The sequence below is a fragment of the Magallana gigas genome, chromosome 9 (assembly GCF_963853765.1).
Source record: "Magallana gigas chromosome 9, xbMagGiga1.1, whole genome shotgun sequence".
Classification (NCBI taxonomy): domain Eukaryota; kingdom Metazoa; phylum Mollusca; class Bivalvia; order Ostreida; family Ostreidae; genus Magallana; species Magallana gigas.
Genome location: NC_088861.1, coordinates 37,105,800 through 37,119,269, shown reverse-complemented (window position 1 = coordinate 37,119,269; position 13,470 = coordinate 37,105,800). Strand labels below are relative to the sequence as shown.

Below are 13,470 nucleotides of genomic sequence, written 5' to 3'. Positions count from 1 at the left end.
GAGAGTTACGTTATTCCGAACTTTTTTTATTTCTTCTTTCATTGTTTATCCATTTTATTCATATGAATGCCGCAGTAATAAAATTGAATACTTTATTCAGTATCTAATAGATCAGTTCGTTTTTATTTTCCAACTGATAATTTGATAAGACATACATAGAACTAGTCGTGTTTCTAGATTGAAGCACTGTTGAAACTTATCTGGTGTCCTCTTTAATTTCTTTTCAATCAAATTACCTTCTATTGAAACACTGGAACATTTTAATCGAGGTTAGGGGCAATAAACATCGATAAGTACCAGTCAATCAATGATCAAACTAACTTTTTAAAAACAAAATGGCTGCCAATATGGCGGCGCCCAGGGCTGGAAGAAATTTTTTTTGGCCTTAGTACCCCTGATTCAACTTTCATTTTTCACTGATTTTCTTATATATACGTGTTACCATTAACTCTCGCTTCGCGAGGCGGGCTTCGCCCGCCTCTCGCTGCGCTCGGTATTAAACACTGATACCCCAGCGGAAACCAACTGCATGTGACTAAAGATAATAGGCGTTTTGAAACAGGTCTATTATTCAAACCGTAAAATACTTACCTAAATGACAAATTTTTTGATCAAGTTTATCACAATGTAATGTGACTTTGTCAAAATTTTAATCACCCGATCGCCGACTTTAAATTACATGTAAGTATTAATCCTTAGTGCAGCATGAAGGACTGATGTCACTTTCTTTTGTGGTGACCGTGTCGTGGTCGTCTTTGCCTTCATTGTGTAACTGTTGTGCTTTTAAAAACGATTTTAAATTGCTTTGTACTGACATACTTTTTACATTTAGATTTCTTACGTAGTAAACTCAAAACCGGATGCATAAAAAGCATGAATAAATGTAAAGTATGGAATGACGATATTTTTCGGAATCGTAGTAATTGCGTGGGTTACGATGAGAACTGAATACTAAATATGCAGATTATAAATCAGTGGAGTCTCAATACAATTTGTTTACGTGCAAACAATAGGAAACTCAAATCATAAGACCTATGCTTTGCAAAATTTTGTGTATTCATTTGCGTTTTTGCGTAAAGGGCGCTACGCCACTGCGTTAGGTAGGTGACAAAAAATTATTTAAAAAGAAAAGTCTAATCGTTATTAGATCTACGTGTAGCCACGTCATTTTGTAATTAATAAATGATAGAAAAAAATTTAACTGTTAAAATATCTACATGTATTTGTTATAGTTGCATTATTATGTGGTCAAACCTTTCAATAATATTGGATATCACACACTAAAAAGAGGGGGGGGGCACATATGTCTACAAGGCTTATATAGCGTACAAAAATTAAAAAGATTAAAAACAAAATTGATGTCACAGAGGAAAATAATTAAAACACCGGTAACAACAAGGAACAAAATGAGAAATAACACAGACATACAATATATTGATTTAATGGTCATTATTAAAAGGTAAAGAAGAGATAAAAAAAAAAACCGGCTTTGTGTTTATCAAAATATTTTAATAAGTCTGTTTAACATTTTATTTATGCTCAGTGGTAGTTTTTTGTTTAAGTGTATAAGCCTAGGAAGGGACCATTGGAATAAAAGTTTGATATCTTCCGGTTCCATGCGGTGGTAAAAGTTTTCGAGACAAAGCCAAAGTTTTTTGGTTTGGTTAAGTCCACGGGTTGCATTTAACAATGATGACAGATGTGTGGCTCCTTCTGCGCTCGCCCCAACGGTCACGCCGTAAAACATATTAGGCGCATATTCTTGATATATAGCCGATCTTCATTCATTGATGTATAATATTTACTATAGACATTTATATAAAAAAAAACACCCGGCATATATAACGTTATAATATACTGCAGTAAAAATCAATATTCAACGTTACATTAATATTTTAACATTTGTATAAATGTTATCTATCTTATTTGTCAATACATGTCCATATTTTTTAAATTCAATTTCTATTTATTGCAGTAAAAACAATATTTTTCCTTGGTCATGTAATTTCAACCCCCTTTGGGTGTAGTAACCCGCATTTTCAGTCTGAAAATCCTTTACTATGGCTACTTCTCGAAAAATTTGTCCTCCTTTATTTATTCCTCTGCCAGTGTTAATGATGCATTCATGACTTTTCTTCAAATTACGAAAGACTATTGAAAGGAAAGGACTAAAAGTTTTAAAATTTCAAGATCCGCCCATATAATTCCACTCCCTTTAAAGGCACCTATTTTCATGTGCAAGCATGACAAAATCACTCTCAAAATGACGTTACATTTACTATGACGTCATTCTAGAGTTGATCACTCTAGCTGAGAAGAATATTTTACAGGATATCCCCGAAGCAAAGTGAAAAGGGGGGGGGGGGGTGGTTCTTAAAAAATGATGGTATAGGCCTACTTTAGTTATTTCCCGTTACTGGATCATGCGTGTTATACCAATTTCCATGCACGCCTTGTACATGTAGCATTGATGTATGCAATAATGTCTGCTTTCTGATTGCACCTTGCACTTAATTCGCTTTGTTTTTATAATTTTGCCTCTAAAGCCTGTCCTTGTTGTAGATTAAATATACTCTCCTTCAGCCTATAGAAATGCATGTTTAATCACGTTTGCTTCTGTAGTATATGCACCCTCTGATCCTTAAACACCCTCTGTAGTATGCTAGCTAGCTTTGTAACATAACTGCATGGTGTGCGCCTTTGTGCATATGCGTATGGGTCACTAACCAGCTAATCCAAGCACTATGGACACTGGGGGTTCTAGCTTGTGCTATTGAATCAAACCTCACCTGTATTTAACACCGAAATAGAGTTCCTTTCGTGTTTTGGTCTGTAATAAATTGCTTCGAATAAAGAAGAATTCAGATTTTATTTGTCTATTCCGGCTTTTAAAAAACCTCACAAGCTTTCTAAAAATGGCAATGATAGGTAAAACGATTACTATTTATACTAGAAACGGAAATGCAAACACATTTTAATTCAGTTATATTGTCTATCTTAATAAACTAGTTATATTGTATATGTTAATAAACTAGTAATAAAAACAGAAAATATTGTTCATACGGTAGAAATCAATAACGGCAAATTAAAATAAACCGGTATTCTATAAGTCAACATTTAAAAACAAAAAAGTCAACAACAACAAAATTATAGAAGGAGTCACCAGTAGGATTTCAACCCAAAACTAATTAGTGTTTTTCGAGGGGTGTCAATTTCAACAGTTACCCTTCCAAACAGGCACTATTTATTTTATTATACTGAATGTCTTAATTTAAAAGAAAATTTTACTGCTTTTTTATAGAAATGAAGTGAATTCTACGGCGAACCGTACGCACATAATTTACGCACAAGTAACAATTCGTTGTGTTACCCGTTGCCAAGTGTGTTGCTAACGCTGAGGGTAATAGAACGAACTATTAACTGCGTCTAAACCAAGCAGATTTCAGTATTAAACATGAAAATATAATAATAGAAAATTGTAATCATATTGTAATGATGTTATTGTTTAGAAAGATTCAGATTAGTTTATCTATCATTAACTAATTTTAATTTCTCTCTCAACTATAGAACACTTCTTTGGACCCCTTTCTATCTCATAAGCATTAAAGACGGCGGTTGGAAGTATATATCTATATCTATACTACTATATTAAAATAATAGACTCGAATTTTTGGTCTTTAATACCGATAGTACTGTCTTTTGTTTTATATATTTTTAACATCATTGGTACATGAAGATTACCAATTTGTTTTTATTTTTTCTCAATTAAGCTTCGCTAATTATTAATCAATGAAAATTCCTCAAGAAATCCCGGAAATCAACTGTATTTTTTGGATTTTATAATCTTGCGCGTGCGCAATTCATTCACGCTAACGGGATCTTTAGTTTTGGTTTCCACAATATCATATTTCCATGAATAAACTCAGAACAATACTACAAATACCTTTACATTTTCATTGGATCTGTACATATATTTGAGAGAAAAAATAAAATAACAATTATACATATCAACTTAGTACTTACTTAATTTTATCTTCGTGATGGCAAAAAAATATTTGATTCCATGCAAAAATTCACATCATATTTCTTAGGAGAGTGAAGATGGAATGTTTTATAGTTGAAATAACAAATGTCCTACAGACCCCTGTTGTTTTTAATAAGCTATTTAGTTATGTATCTCTTGAGCAGTTTTAAGCAAATAAATGCATTTCTGTTAAAGTTGGAGAAAATTAGTTACATAAAAATTGCGATGTCAGAGCTGCCACTATGAGATTGTAAGGTAAATAAACATGTACATGTATAACTCTTCTTAATTCTTCTCGTGAAATTTACTTCTGACTGTGATGTGATAGAATGTAAATTAATGTTTACCAAACGCCTTAACTGTAATAAAGAATAAGAATTCAAAGTAATCAATTGTAGCTTTAGGAAATAAAAAGGCTGGATTGACGAACAATGGTTTCATCTCCACATATATATAGAGTTAATGGCTATGCAATCACATAACAATATTAGCGGATTGATGCTGGTGAATAAATGGTAGTTAACCAAGGCAATGGTCAGCTTAGGGATAAAGAAATACTAGTATTCTCTGACTGAATGATTTATTCGTGTAAATTATTTAGGAGAGTCATGTTCGCAACATGTAAAATATACATTTTACATCAACATGTGAAATATACATTTTACATCAACATGTAAAATATGCATTTTACATGGTGATAATATCAGAAATTATCCAACCTTACCGCCTTTTAAAAGTTCACAATACATGTGTATACAAAGCAAATCTGATCGGATGATCGGGTGGAGTTACGTTATATTTTAGGAAAGATTAGCGAATTTGCCTATTATGATTATGCATGTATACATTATTATAAAAGTAAATGATATTTGTAAACAGTAAACACTTATACAGTATATATCATATGTACGTACATATATATGTACATAGAATTGTTCTCTATTTATTTTATATCTTTATGTTCCAGTATACATTCCATTGTTTTTTTTCTGTCATAGCAACTTGCTAATAATGTCTGAAAAACTTTTAAAAATAAGTTTGACAATTGAAGTGAATAAAGGGCGCGAGTGGAAATATACATATCCTCTGATGATTACACCGCAGTGGCGTCGGAAGCAAATTGAAAGAAGGGGGGGGGGGGGTAGACTTATCAGATATCTTGACAAGCAAAAAAAGGTCTTTGGTAGGCTATGTATAAAATTTCAACAACAAAAAAACCCACCCCCAGTCCCTCACCCGGTTCCGACGACTATGCACCAATATGGATTGATTATAATTTCAAGTAAATTTTGAATAAATTAACTCCATGATTATCTTTGAGATTTTTATGTTTTGACGTGAACATATTATAGATCTATACATGATCCTTTGATCTACCCTAGTGCATTTAGTGACATCAGTTCCCCTATCCCCGAGTACCCAAACTCCGTCACCATAAGCAGAAAACCTCCCGCTTTTCTCTGTAAATTATTTTTTGTGGTTTATGTTATTTGCAATCACTTAATATGACCTGAAACATTATTATTTATAAAATTATTTACAAAAATATTTTTATTACTTTTCAAATAAGCCCTCTGAGTACGACGTTTATCACACGTGCTATCATAACTTATGAACCTATCTCCGTCACCCACATGCTCTATGATATGCCAGGGAATAAAGACACATTAACAATTTAGTTTAAACTCAATTTGTATCTAGGCCAAGTTATAAAAAGTAAAGATAGTGCAGAAGATTTGAATGGTATTTAATTTCAAAATGAAATGATCGCCAGAATTAATAGAAAATGGGTCTTTGTAACAACAGCCATATTTACCTTTTCAGAATGTATGGATGCCGTTTGATTTCTGTCCTTACATATTTCAAATATTTCATATCTTTAATCAATATAATAATGATTATGTTATTTATTTATTACAATTTTTTTCATAAATGTAGCGTATTCAAAAAGCGGAAAATCGTTTATATCTTTACCCTGTGTATGGCATCAGCAATTTGACGTTACATGTATCAACACTTAATGTAGTGCACAAACGCTAATTGCGGACTGAAAAATTGTATAAATAACCTTAATCAAAAATGCATTTCATGTGAAATGTTTCATCTTGACCTATTTAAAAATAAATGACCAACATAAATGATTGAATCGGCCCGTATGTCAGAAATATCGATATTTATTGCACCCGTGAAAAAGTGTTAGCTGATTTCACGAAATTAATGTTGCATAAAAGGAACAAGATGTAATTTTGTTATGTGGCGTCAAATTGCATAACATTTGTCTGCATATACCTTACACCTTTATGATAAATAAGACTTGAAAAAACATTATATTTTGTCAGAGGAAGGATTTCTCTTCTAAGGAATATACAGCAGATCATTTTGTAAAGGACGACGATAATTCAATTTTGCTCTAATTAAGGCTTCTCAACGGCTTTTCCCACAAAAATATGGCAAACAGAAATTAAAAAACCATGATATTTTTCGTCATTTTAGTAGAAAATAAGAAAGAAGCTTCTTAGCGCCCCCCCCCCCCACCTTTTCTGCAAAGTTGGACATATCTACATGTATCAGGCACATAGCACCAGGGAGCCCCCCCCCCCCACTTTTTCTCGCAGCAAACATTAATTTTTAGATTTACATATAACAAATTAGAAGTATCACGAAGTTGCCCCCCCCCCACCCCCAACCACTGTTTTGGAAGTATATAAGAAAATTAAGAGTGATATTGAAGATTGAAGCTATAGATATACACCCCCCACCCCCGATTTTGGCAAGATTTCGGATGTTCGGTCAACCCTTCCCCCCTCTATATATTTGAAATACATAATTTTTCGGGTGTTTCGTACTACCTTTGTTTAAAAACACACTATGAAATACAGTTATGAATTGGCATCTACGGATGCATTGAAATGAGAAAAAAAAGTGCGCTGTCATGCGCGCTCGAACTGTACTCGGCCTCTCAGCTATGAATACACCTATCAAAATAGCATGTGATCTTCATTGAATTTTATGATTGGATAAAAAAAATATAGAGTACCGCCTCGGTTACGTCATGTTTTAATCATAATGTTCTTTTATCCACATTAATTTTTATCGACAGGTGTCACATATATATACAACCAAAAAGCACCAAAATTTACAGCTAAATGAGAAAAAGAACTGAACATAGTTACAATAATATATTGAAAAGGGGGGGGGGGGGGGTATTTACCACTATGCATAGTAAATTTCAAACATTTAAAGGTATTTACTCAGTTCTTAGATTATTTTTTCCAGGATTAACAATAGGCTAACTCACTTGCCAAAAGAAGTTGGTGACTAACACCCCACCCCTTGGTACTTTGTCTTTGCCTTTGTCCCTTAATATAAAATACATAGGCGTATGTGCTTAGCACATTTAAAGTTCAAAGTTCATAAAGGGAGGAATAGAAATATGACGTCACAATATGAAGATTACATCATATACCAAACGATAGCTTATTCAGTCCTGATAAAAAAATGTCGTGGGGGCTGGATTTGAGAGATTCGGAGGTTTATGTACTTCTAAACGGAAGAAGGGCGAGGGATATCAACACTGGAGAGGAGTTTGGTGCCGTCGAATTCCTTGACCATGGGAGGACAGCAGATGAGCTCTGGGTGAGTAATCATAAAGACATCAATCTTATTTTAAAGTCAAATTTTCAGTTCCTTCCAAATTTGGGAGAGGGGTACATGGGAGCCATAATTTATCATTATTATAGATGTCGGTTTTAGACAAATGTTTGCTGCGTGATCAAGTGGGAAGGGGAGGGGTTATCACCCCCCCCCCCTCCATTTTTATGTACGTGCCTTAAAACGTTATGAAAATATAAGAGCATTTTTGTAATATGCTTTATAGTATAAATAAAACATTAAATTTTTTAAAAAGAACTCATTGCATGAGGGAATATTAATGTTTTAATGTTTTCGGCAGATGTTGCAAGATATGATCTTTTATTTATATAATTTGACAGCTTCGGTTTCATGGAACCAAAACAGGCCGACGCCTGCTTAGAAGCAGGTTTCGATCATGTTGCGAGGAGCTTCAGGAGCTGGACTCCGTTAGCAGCAATGCTGAATTTTTAAATGTGCTAAAAAACAGCACTGCAAACATTGGCCCTAAACGAAGCCCCGGGCCCACTGCCAAGAAAAGAAAATCACAACCCCAGCTACCAGTACCAAACAACGTCCCCTTGCCTTCAGAGACAACACTGTCGGCTGAGCAAGTTATTGTGGCAGATAAAAAAGTTGGTAAATCATTTAATTAATCGGTAAATGTAAATGATCACAATGAATTCTGTAAATAATTTAGCAGAGGTAATGATCGCGCGTGAAGTTAATCTATATAGCTACATGTACCGGTATATATTTATCTTTATTTAGCTAAGTTTATGTTATATTACTTTAACAAATCTATATAATTTATAGCATGATCTCATCTCAAGTTTTTCAAATATAGATGTGATTATCAAAAAAAGCCAATTGAATTTAAGCTTCAGGCCTAAAAAAAAATCATTTGTGATACAAAATTTAAGAAAACATTCTTTTTGTAGGGGAATTCAACGTAAGCTTAGAAAGGTTAAGCATGGCTCCACAAGAATTCAGGTACATATCTCTCCCCCCCCCTCTCTCTCTCTCTCTCTCTCTCTCTCTCTCTCTCTCTCTCTCTCTCTCCATTTTAATGTTTATTTTCAATAGATGCAGAGATGTTGACACTAAATGGGCATCGGAGATCAAAAACAGTATTAGAAGTGCTCCCGGGTCCATTATCACGACGTTGCCAGCCTTGCTTGACCCCTCAGTGGTAAATATTTGTTTTATATGCATGAGTTTAACAATATTTTTAATAAGTTACAGCTCTAGTTTTGTTTTTTTTTAATTTTTCCCCCTTTTTTTAATCATCTGTCATTTTTTTAGATTGCAGATCCTTCAGAATTTAAAGCAGAAACTGTTAAGGATGTCAACATAAAAATGTTTCTGTTAGGTGGTAACCATCTAACGTCAGCATGTAGGCAGCTTTTGCTTGAGGAGCCTGACAATGAAATTTTTTCATATTATCGGTAGGTAAAAAAAGAAACTGAAAAAAAAAAAGAAATTAGTTATGTGCATACATACACAGAGTTTCAACAACAGAATTTTTTTTAAAGGCATGTCAACATTGAATTATACGTTGGTCTGACCCCCGAAGAAGCAAAGCTTGTGGGCAACGTACATAATAGGGCCACCTCTTCCAAAAGTATTCTTTTCCAGGTAAATATATTACTTGGTGCAATATTCACAAGTAATAAATAACACATATCTGGCATATATATACACAGAGACTTTTTTGCAGGATTTGGTGCGCCAGGCCCGTTCAATTTACATAAGAGATGAAACGGGGGATAAATGGAAAGACACAGCGACAGTTGTTCTTTCCCATATCCAGCAGAAGGTAATTGATAGGCAAAACAAGTTATTCGATAATAAGCAAATTGATTGGTATATTAAAGAGGTCATGAACATTATCATTTAACTAGGTTTTCATGCAGAAGGAACATTTGGAATGTAGACATATTGATGCACGTGTTTTCGTTTTGAAAAATATATTAAAGCACAATTAATTATGATTTATCTACATACTAGTATGTAATTAAGGAATGTTTTTATTTTTTGCCCAGATTATCCGATATAGCCTGGTTTGAGGCAGTGCACGCTTTATAATCCGCGAAGCGAAATATTCCTTGTACATGTAATTTGATAAAAGATTAAATTAATAATGTTAGAAATAATTATTTTTGCATAAGATTTGAATTTACATAAAAACTGTAACGCGCGCATGGATGTGGGGTTGCTACATAGCTAACCAGGTTATACAAAATAAATTAATTTTTTATCCGTGGGCTCAGCCAATCAAAATGTGCTTCTTACGAATTAATTATTAATATTCAATTTTTTTTTCTATTCTTGATGCATCGTTTCTATAGAAGTGTTCCAAAGACAGTCTTTGGGTGGTGTTTAGTGTGGCTGCCTATGACACTGAGGCGTATACAGAGGCTGAGCGTATTTTCAACCTTTGGGAAAGCGTTGAAGTTCCCCAACATGTAAGTTAAAAATGGAAACAACAAAAAAAGTTCAACTTTTTATTCTTAAAATCATCAGATTACCATGTCTCATGTGTTTTAAAGTGTAAAGGCAAAAAGCAGAGTTTTGTGAGAAATTTCATGGTCAATGAATTTCATCTAATTTGAAAGTACCCGTGCTATGATTTTGCTGAAAGAATTACATTTTGACCTGATATCATACACAGCCTTTTTTTTAAAATATTCCTCAGTATTAGTTAATTTTATTATACATTTATGTTGGATACTGATATCTGATTGGTTAAGACGTAGTTAATAATCCGTTCTATTACCCTCAGGGTTTGCAACGCGCTTGGCAACGGGTAACACAACGAATTGTTAAATGCGCGTACGGTTCGCCTCGGAATTCAGGTCATTTCAATATAAAAGCTATTAAGTTTTCTTTGAAATTAAGACATTCAATATAATAAATTGAATAGTGCCTGTTTTGGAGGATAACAGTTGAAATTGACACCCCCGAAAACCATTGTCAACCGATGCGAAGCGGAGGTTGACATTGAATGGTTTTCTCGGGGTGTCAGTTTGGCGTTGGTTGACAATGGTTTTCTCGGGGTGTCAATTTCAACTGTTATCCTCCAAAACAGACACTATTTATATAGTGGTAATAAAATTCATTAATCTTCCAATAATATTTCAGTTGTTTAAAGCTTTGATGGGGATGGAAGAAGAAGTTCGGTGCCAGTATCTTCGACGAGTTGAAGTACGGCCCGACTTGAAAAAAATTACGAACAATCTCAAAACGGAGAAAAAAAGGACTATTCTGAAAGAAGTCTTCTTGGAAAAAACGCAATGTTCCACATGGGAAGAAGCGGAAGAGACATACGAGCCATATGTTCACATGGTAGATGATTACCTGGGTAAGATTGTATGTATTATATGAGTATTGCTTTAGTGTCATCATGCACATTTATTTTATCTGTGCTATTGATAATCAGACATATCAGTTACGAATTGTTGAAAATATCACATCATTTTATTTCGTAATTTCATTTTTATTCTATCTATTAGATGAACACTTAAAAGTTTTGTTGAGTGTATATATGTTTTCTATTTGTATATGTATTTTATCCGTATTTTTTTCAATGAGCGTTCAATCATAGTGTATAATGAATTTATATAATAATTGATATTTCCTTAATAGATTTTAACATCAATAGACGATGCGTTCCTACAGAGTTCGTAAAGTTTTGTGATGCCGCCAAAGAACATCGGGCCATGGAGTCTGTAGATATATCAGTTGACATCAACTTGACATCAAGGACTCACCAGGACTTGATAAACCACAACAGCATCAAGTCCCTTGTAACATCTACTAAAAGAAAACTGGAAGACAGAGTCCGGCAGATCTTGAAGAAAATTAAACCAGATGACTGATTTCTGTCCAATTTTTTGTGCTTTTTTGCATATTATTTTTTTTTTTATATGTTGGAGTGTTTTCTATCGGGGGCGGTAATTTGGCCGCTCTGTTTTTCCATCTTTCATTTAACTTTTGACATGTAATTAAATATCCCATGTGACTGACTTAAGAAGTTAAATGTGTTTTGTATTAATTGTTTTGAATAGTAATGGTTTCGTCATTAAACCTGTCATGTTGTATAAATTTTGAATTCACTTGGTGGCAGTAAATATGAAATTTATAACATGACAAACCTAATAATAAAACGTCGAAACCTGAGTGAAAGGTTCACAGATATAGAATAATTAAATAAAGTCAATGAGTCTGTGATGTTCAAGACATGAAAAATTGATAATTGCACAATATTGTTTTAAGAGATTAGCAGTTCTTGAGACATGACACTCTGTCTCTTTGAAATCACTCAGACTCCGAAAAGTGTCAATCACTAATTACATGTAAATAAGTAACTTTGTAAGAAATAAACTGAGAAAATATTACAAAACAGATGTTAAATTTTAAAAGTAAAGTCCAAAATAAAGTTATAATTGAACAGTGAGTTTTGCACGGTAATAGCGTCTTGGCAACTCTGCGTGGTGTTGTGAAGGCGGCCAGTCTTTGATGCTGGCAGATCGTCTAGCTATTGTATTTAGCAAGCTGCTGACGTAATCGAGGCGGTACTCTATATATTTTTGATCCAATCATAAAATACAGCGAATGTCACGTGCTTTTATTATTTTTTCACAGGCGTGTTCATTGGCGGCGAGAGATAAAAAAAAAAAAAAACAGTCTGAGTGCATGCGCATAAATTTGCGCATCTTTTTTATTTCATCCAACAGTAGTTGCGAAGTCATAACTTTTTAAAGCGTGTTTACTATTATACTGTACATGTAACTTTGATGAAACATGATTTGGTGACCTTTACTTTTCACTTCAATTCAAATAGAATTCCTTATTTTCAGTTTCATTTAGTGCAAGTTGGAAGTGGGTATTGGGGGGGGGGGGGGGGGTAGACTTATCAGAAATCTTGACAAGCCAAAAAAGAGGGAATAGGTATGGTTATTTTAAAATTTGCGAACTAAACCGTTCAAACACACAGGTACGTGAAAATTCTTGCTCATTTGCATATTTTAATTACATCCCATATAAAATTTTCATTAATTGTGAATGTAAATGTGAAAAATCTTCATAAGACCGCGAAACATTAACAGTTAACAAGATCGGAAATATACAGCTTACGTCAGTTTCACCTGTTCCAGTCAAAACATTTGAAATGGGCGGGGACAAAAAATTGATGCGGGAAAACATTGGATTGAAACTGTAATAAAGAACCGAAAATATGAAAGTATTGGTTATTCCGATATAAATTTTTATAACTTCAGATCGATGTGCAATGTTGGTGAATTTTCTTTAAACTGCCGGTCGTCTAGCTAAAGATATCCAATCAATTATTATCAAAACGGATTTGGTGTGCTTTTTCCAATAGCGTCACGTTCAATTCTGTAAGCTACGTCATGCATAAACAATACTCCCTTCTTTATCACCTTAGCTGATTAGCTGCTAGTGCAAACTAAATTATGCACGGATAGAACAACTTATCAGAGAATGAAAAATTCACTGTGTTACTCGTGACTGTCGGAATTGGGGTATTTTTCGAAAGTGTATACTTGTGGCAAACATACATACAGTATACATAGCTCTACGAAGAAAAAATGGCTTAGACTATATATATACATGTAGCTACAGGGCATACGATACTTACGAAAAACTTGCAATTTACGGCACAAAAAAATACGCTAGTTTTGAACAAAGTAACATTATATATCATACCACAATCAGTGCATATAATCCATTTAGAACTTCCTTCTGCACCCCTGCGAATGTGTTCGGAATGTTTTCTTTATCGTTGCTAAGTA

At 33.7% G+C, this 13,470-nt stretch overlaps 2 protein-coding genes across 2 annotated transcripts in view; one reads left to right on the top strand and one right to left on the bottom strand.

The window, feature by feature from the left end:
- Positions 1 to 13,470, bottom strand: part of LOC105329502 (U3 small nucleolar RNA-associated protein 14 homolog A) — a 29,834-nt gene that overhangs the window by 4,934 nt on the left and 11,430 nt on the right. The window lies entirely within an intron of this gene.
- Positions 7,094 to 12,307, top strand: LOC117680393 (uncharacterized). The gene is made up of 10 exons (XM_066070922.1): positions 7,094 to 7,660; positions 8,017 to 8,293; positions 8,596 to 8,647; positions 8,741 to 8,846; positions 8,960 to 9,102; positions 9,190 to 9,292; positions 9,375 to 9,473; positions 10,006 to 10,122; positions 10,799 to 11,018; positions 11,303 to 12,307. Exons 1-10 carry the CDS (start codon positions 7,523 to 7,525, stop codon positions 11,533 to 11,535), a joined length of 1,488 nt encoding a protein of 495 aa, XP_065926994.1. The 5' UTR covers positions 7,094 to 7,522; the 3' UTR covers positions 11,536 to 12,307.

What these genes read in the sequence shown, in the direction of transcription:
- LOC117680393 (XM_066070922.1), top strand. Translation starts at nt 7,523, where the DNA reads ATGTCGTGGGGGCTGGATTTGAGAGATTCGGAGGTTTATGTACTTCTA. An exon ending in ATGGCTCCACAAGAATTCAG is followed by an intron (nt 8,648 to 8,740) that starts GTACATATCTCT and finishes TATTTTCAATAG; the next exon opens with ATGCAGAGATGTTGACACTA. An exon ending in TTTCCCATATCCAGCAGAAG is followed by an intron (nt 9,474 to 10,005) that starts GTAATTGATAGG and finishes TCGTTTCTATAG; the next exon opens with AAGTGTTCCAAAGACAGTCT.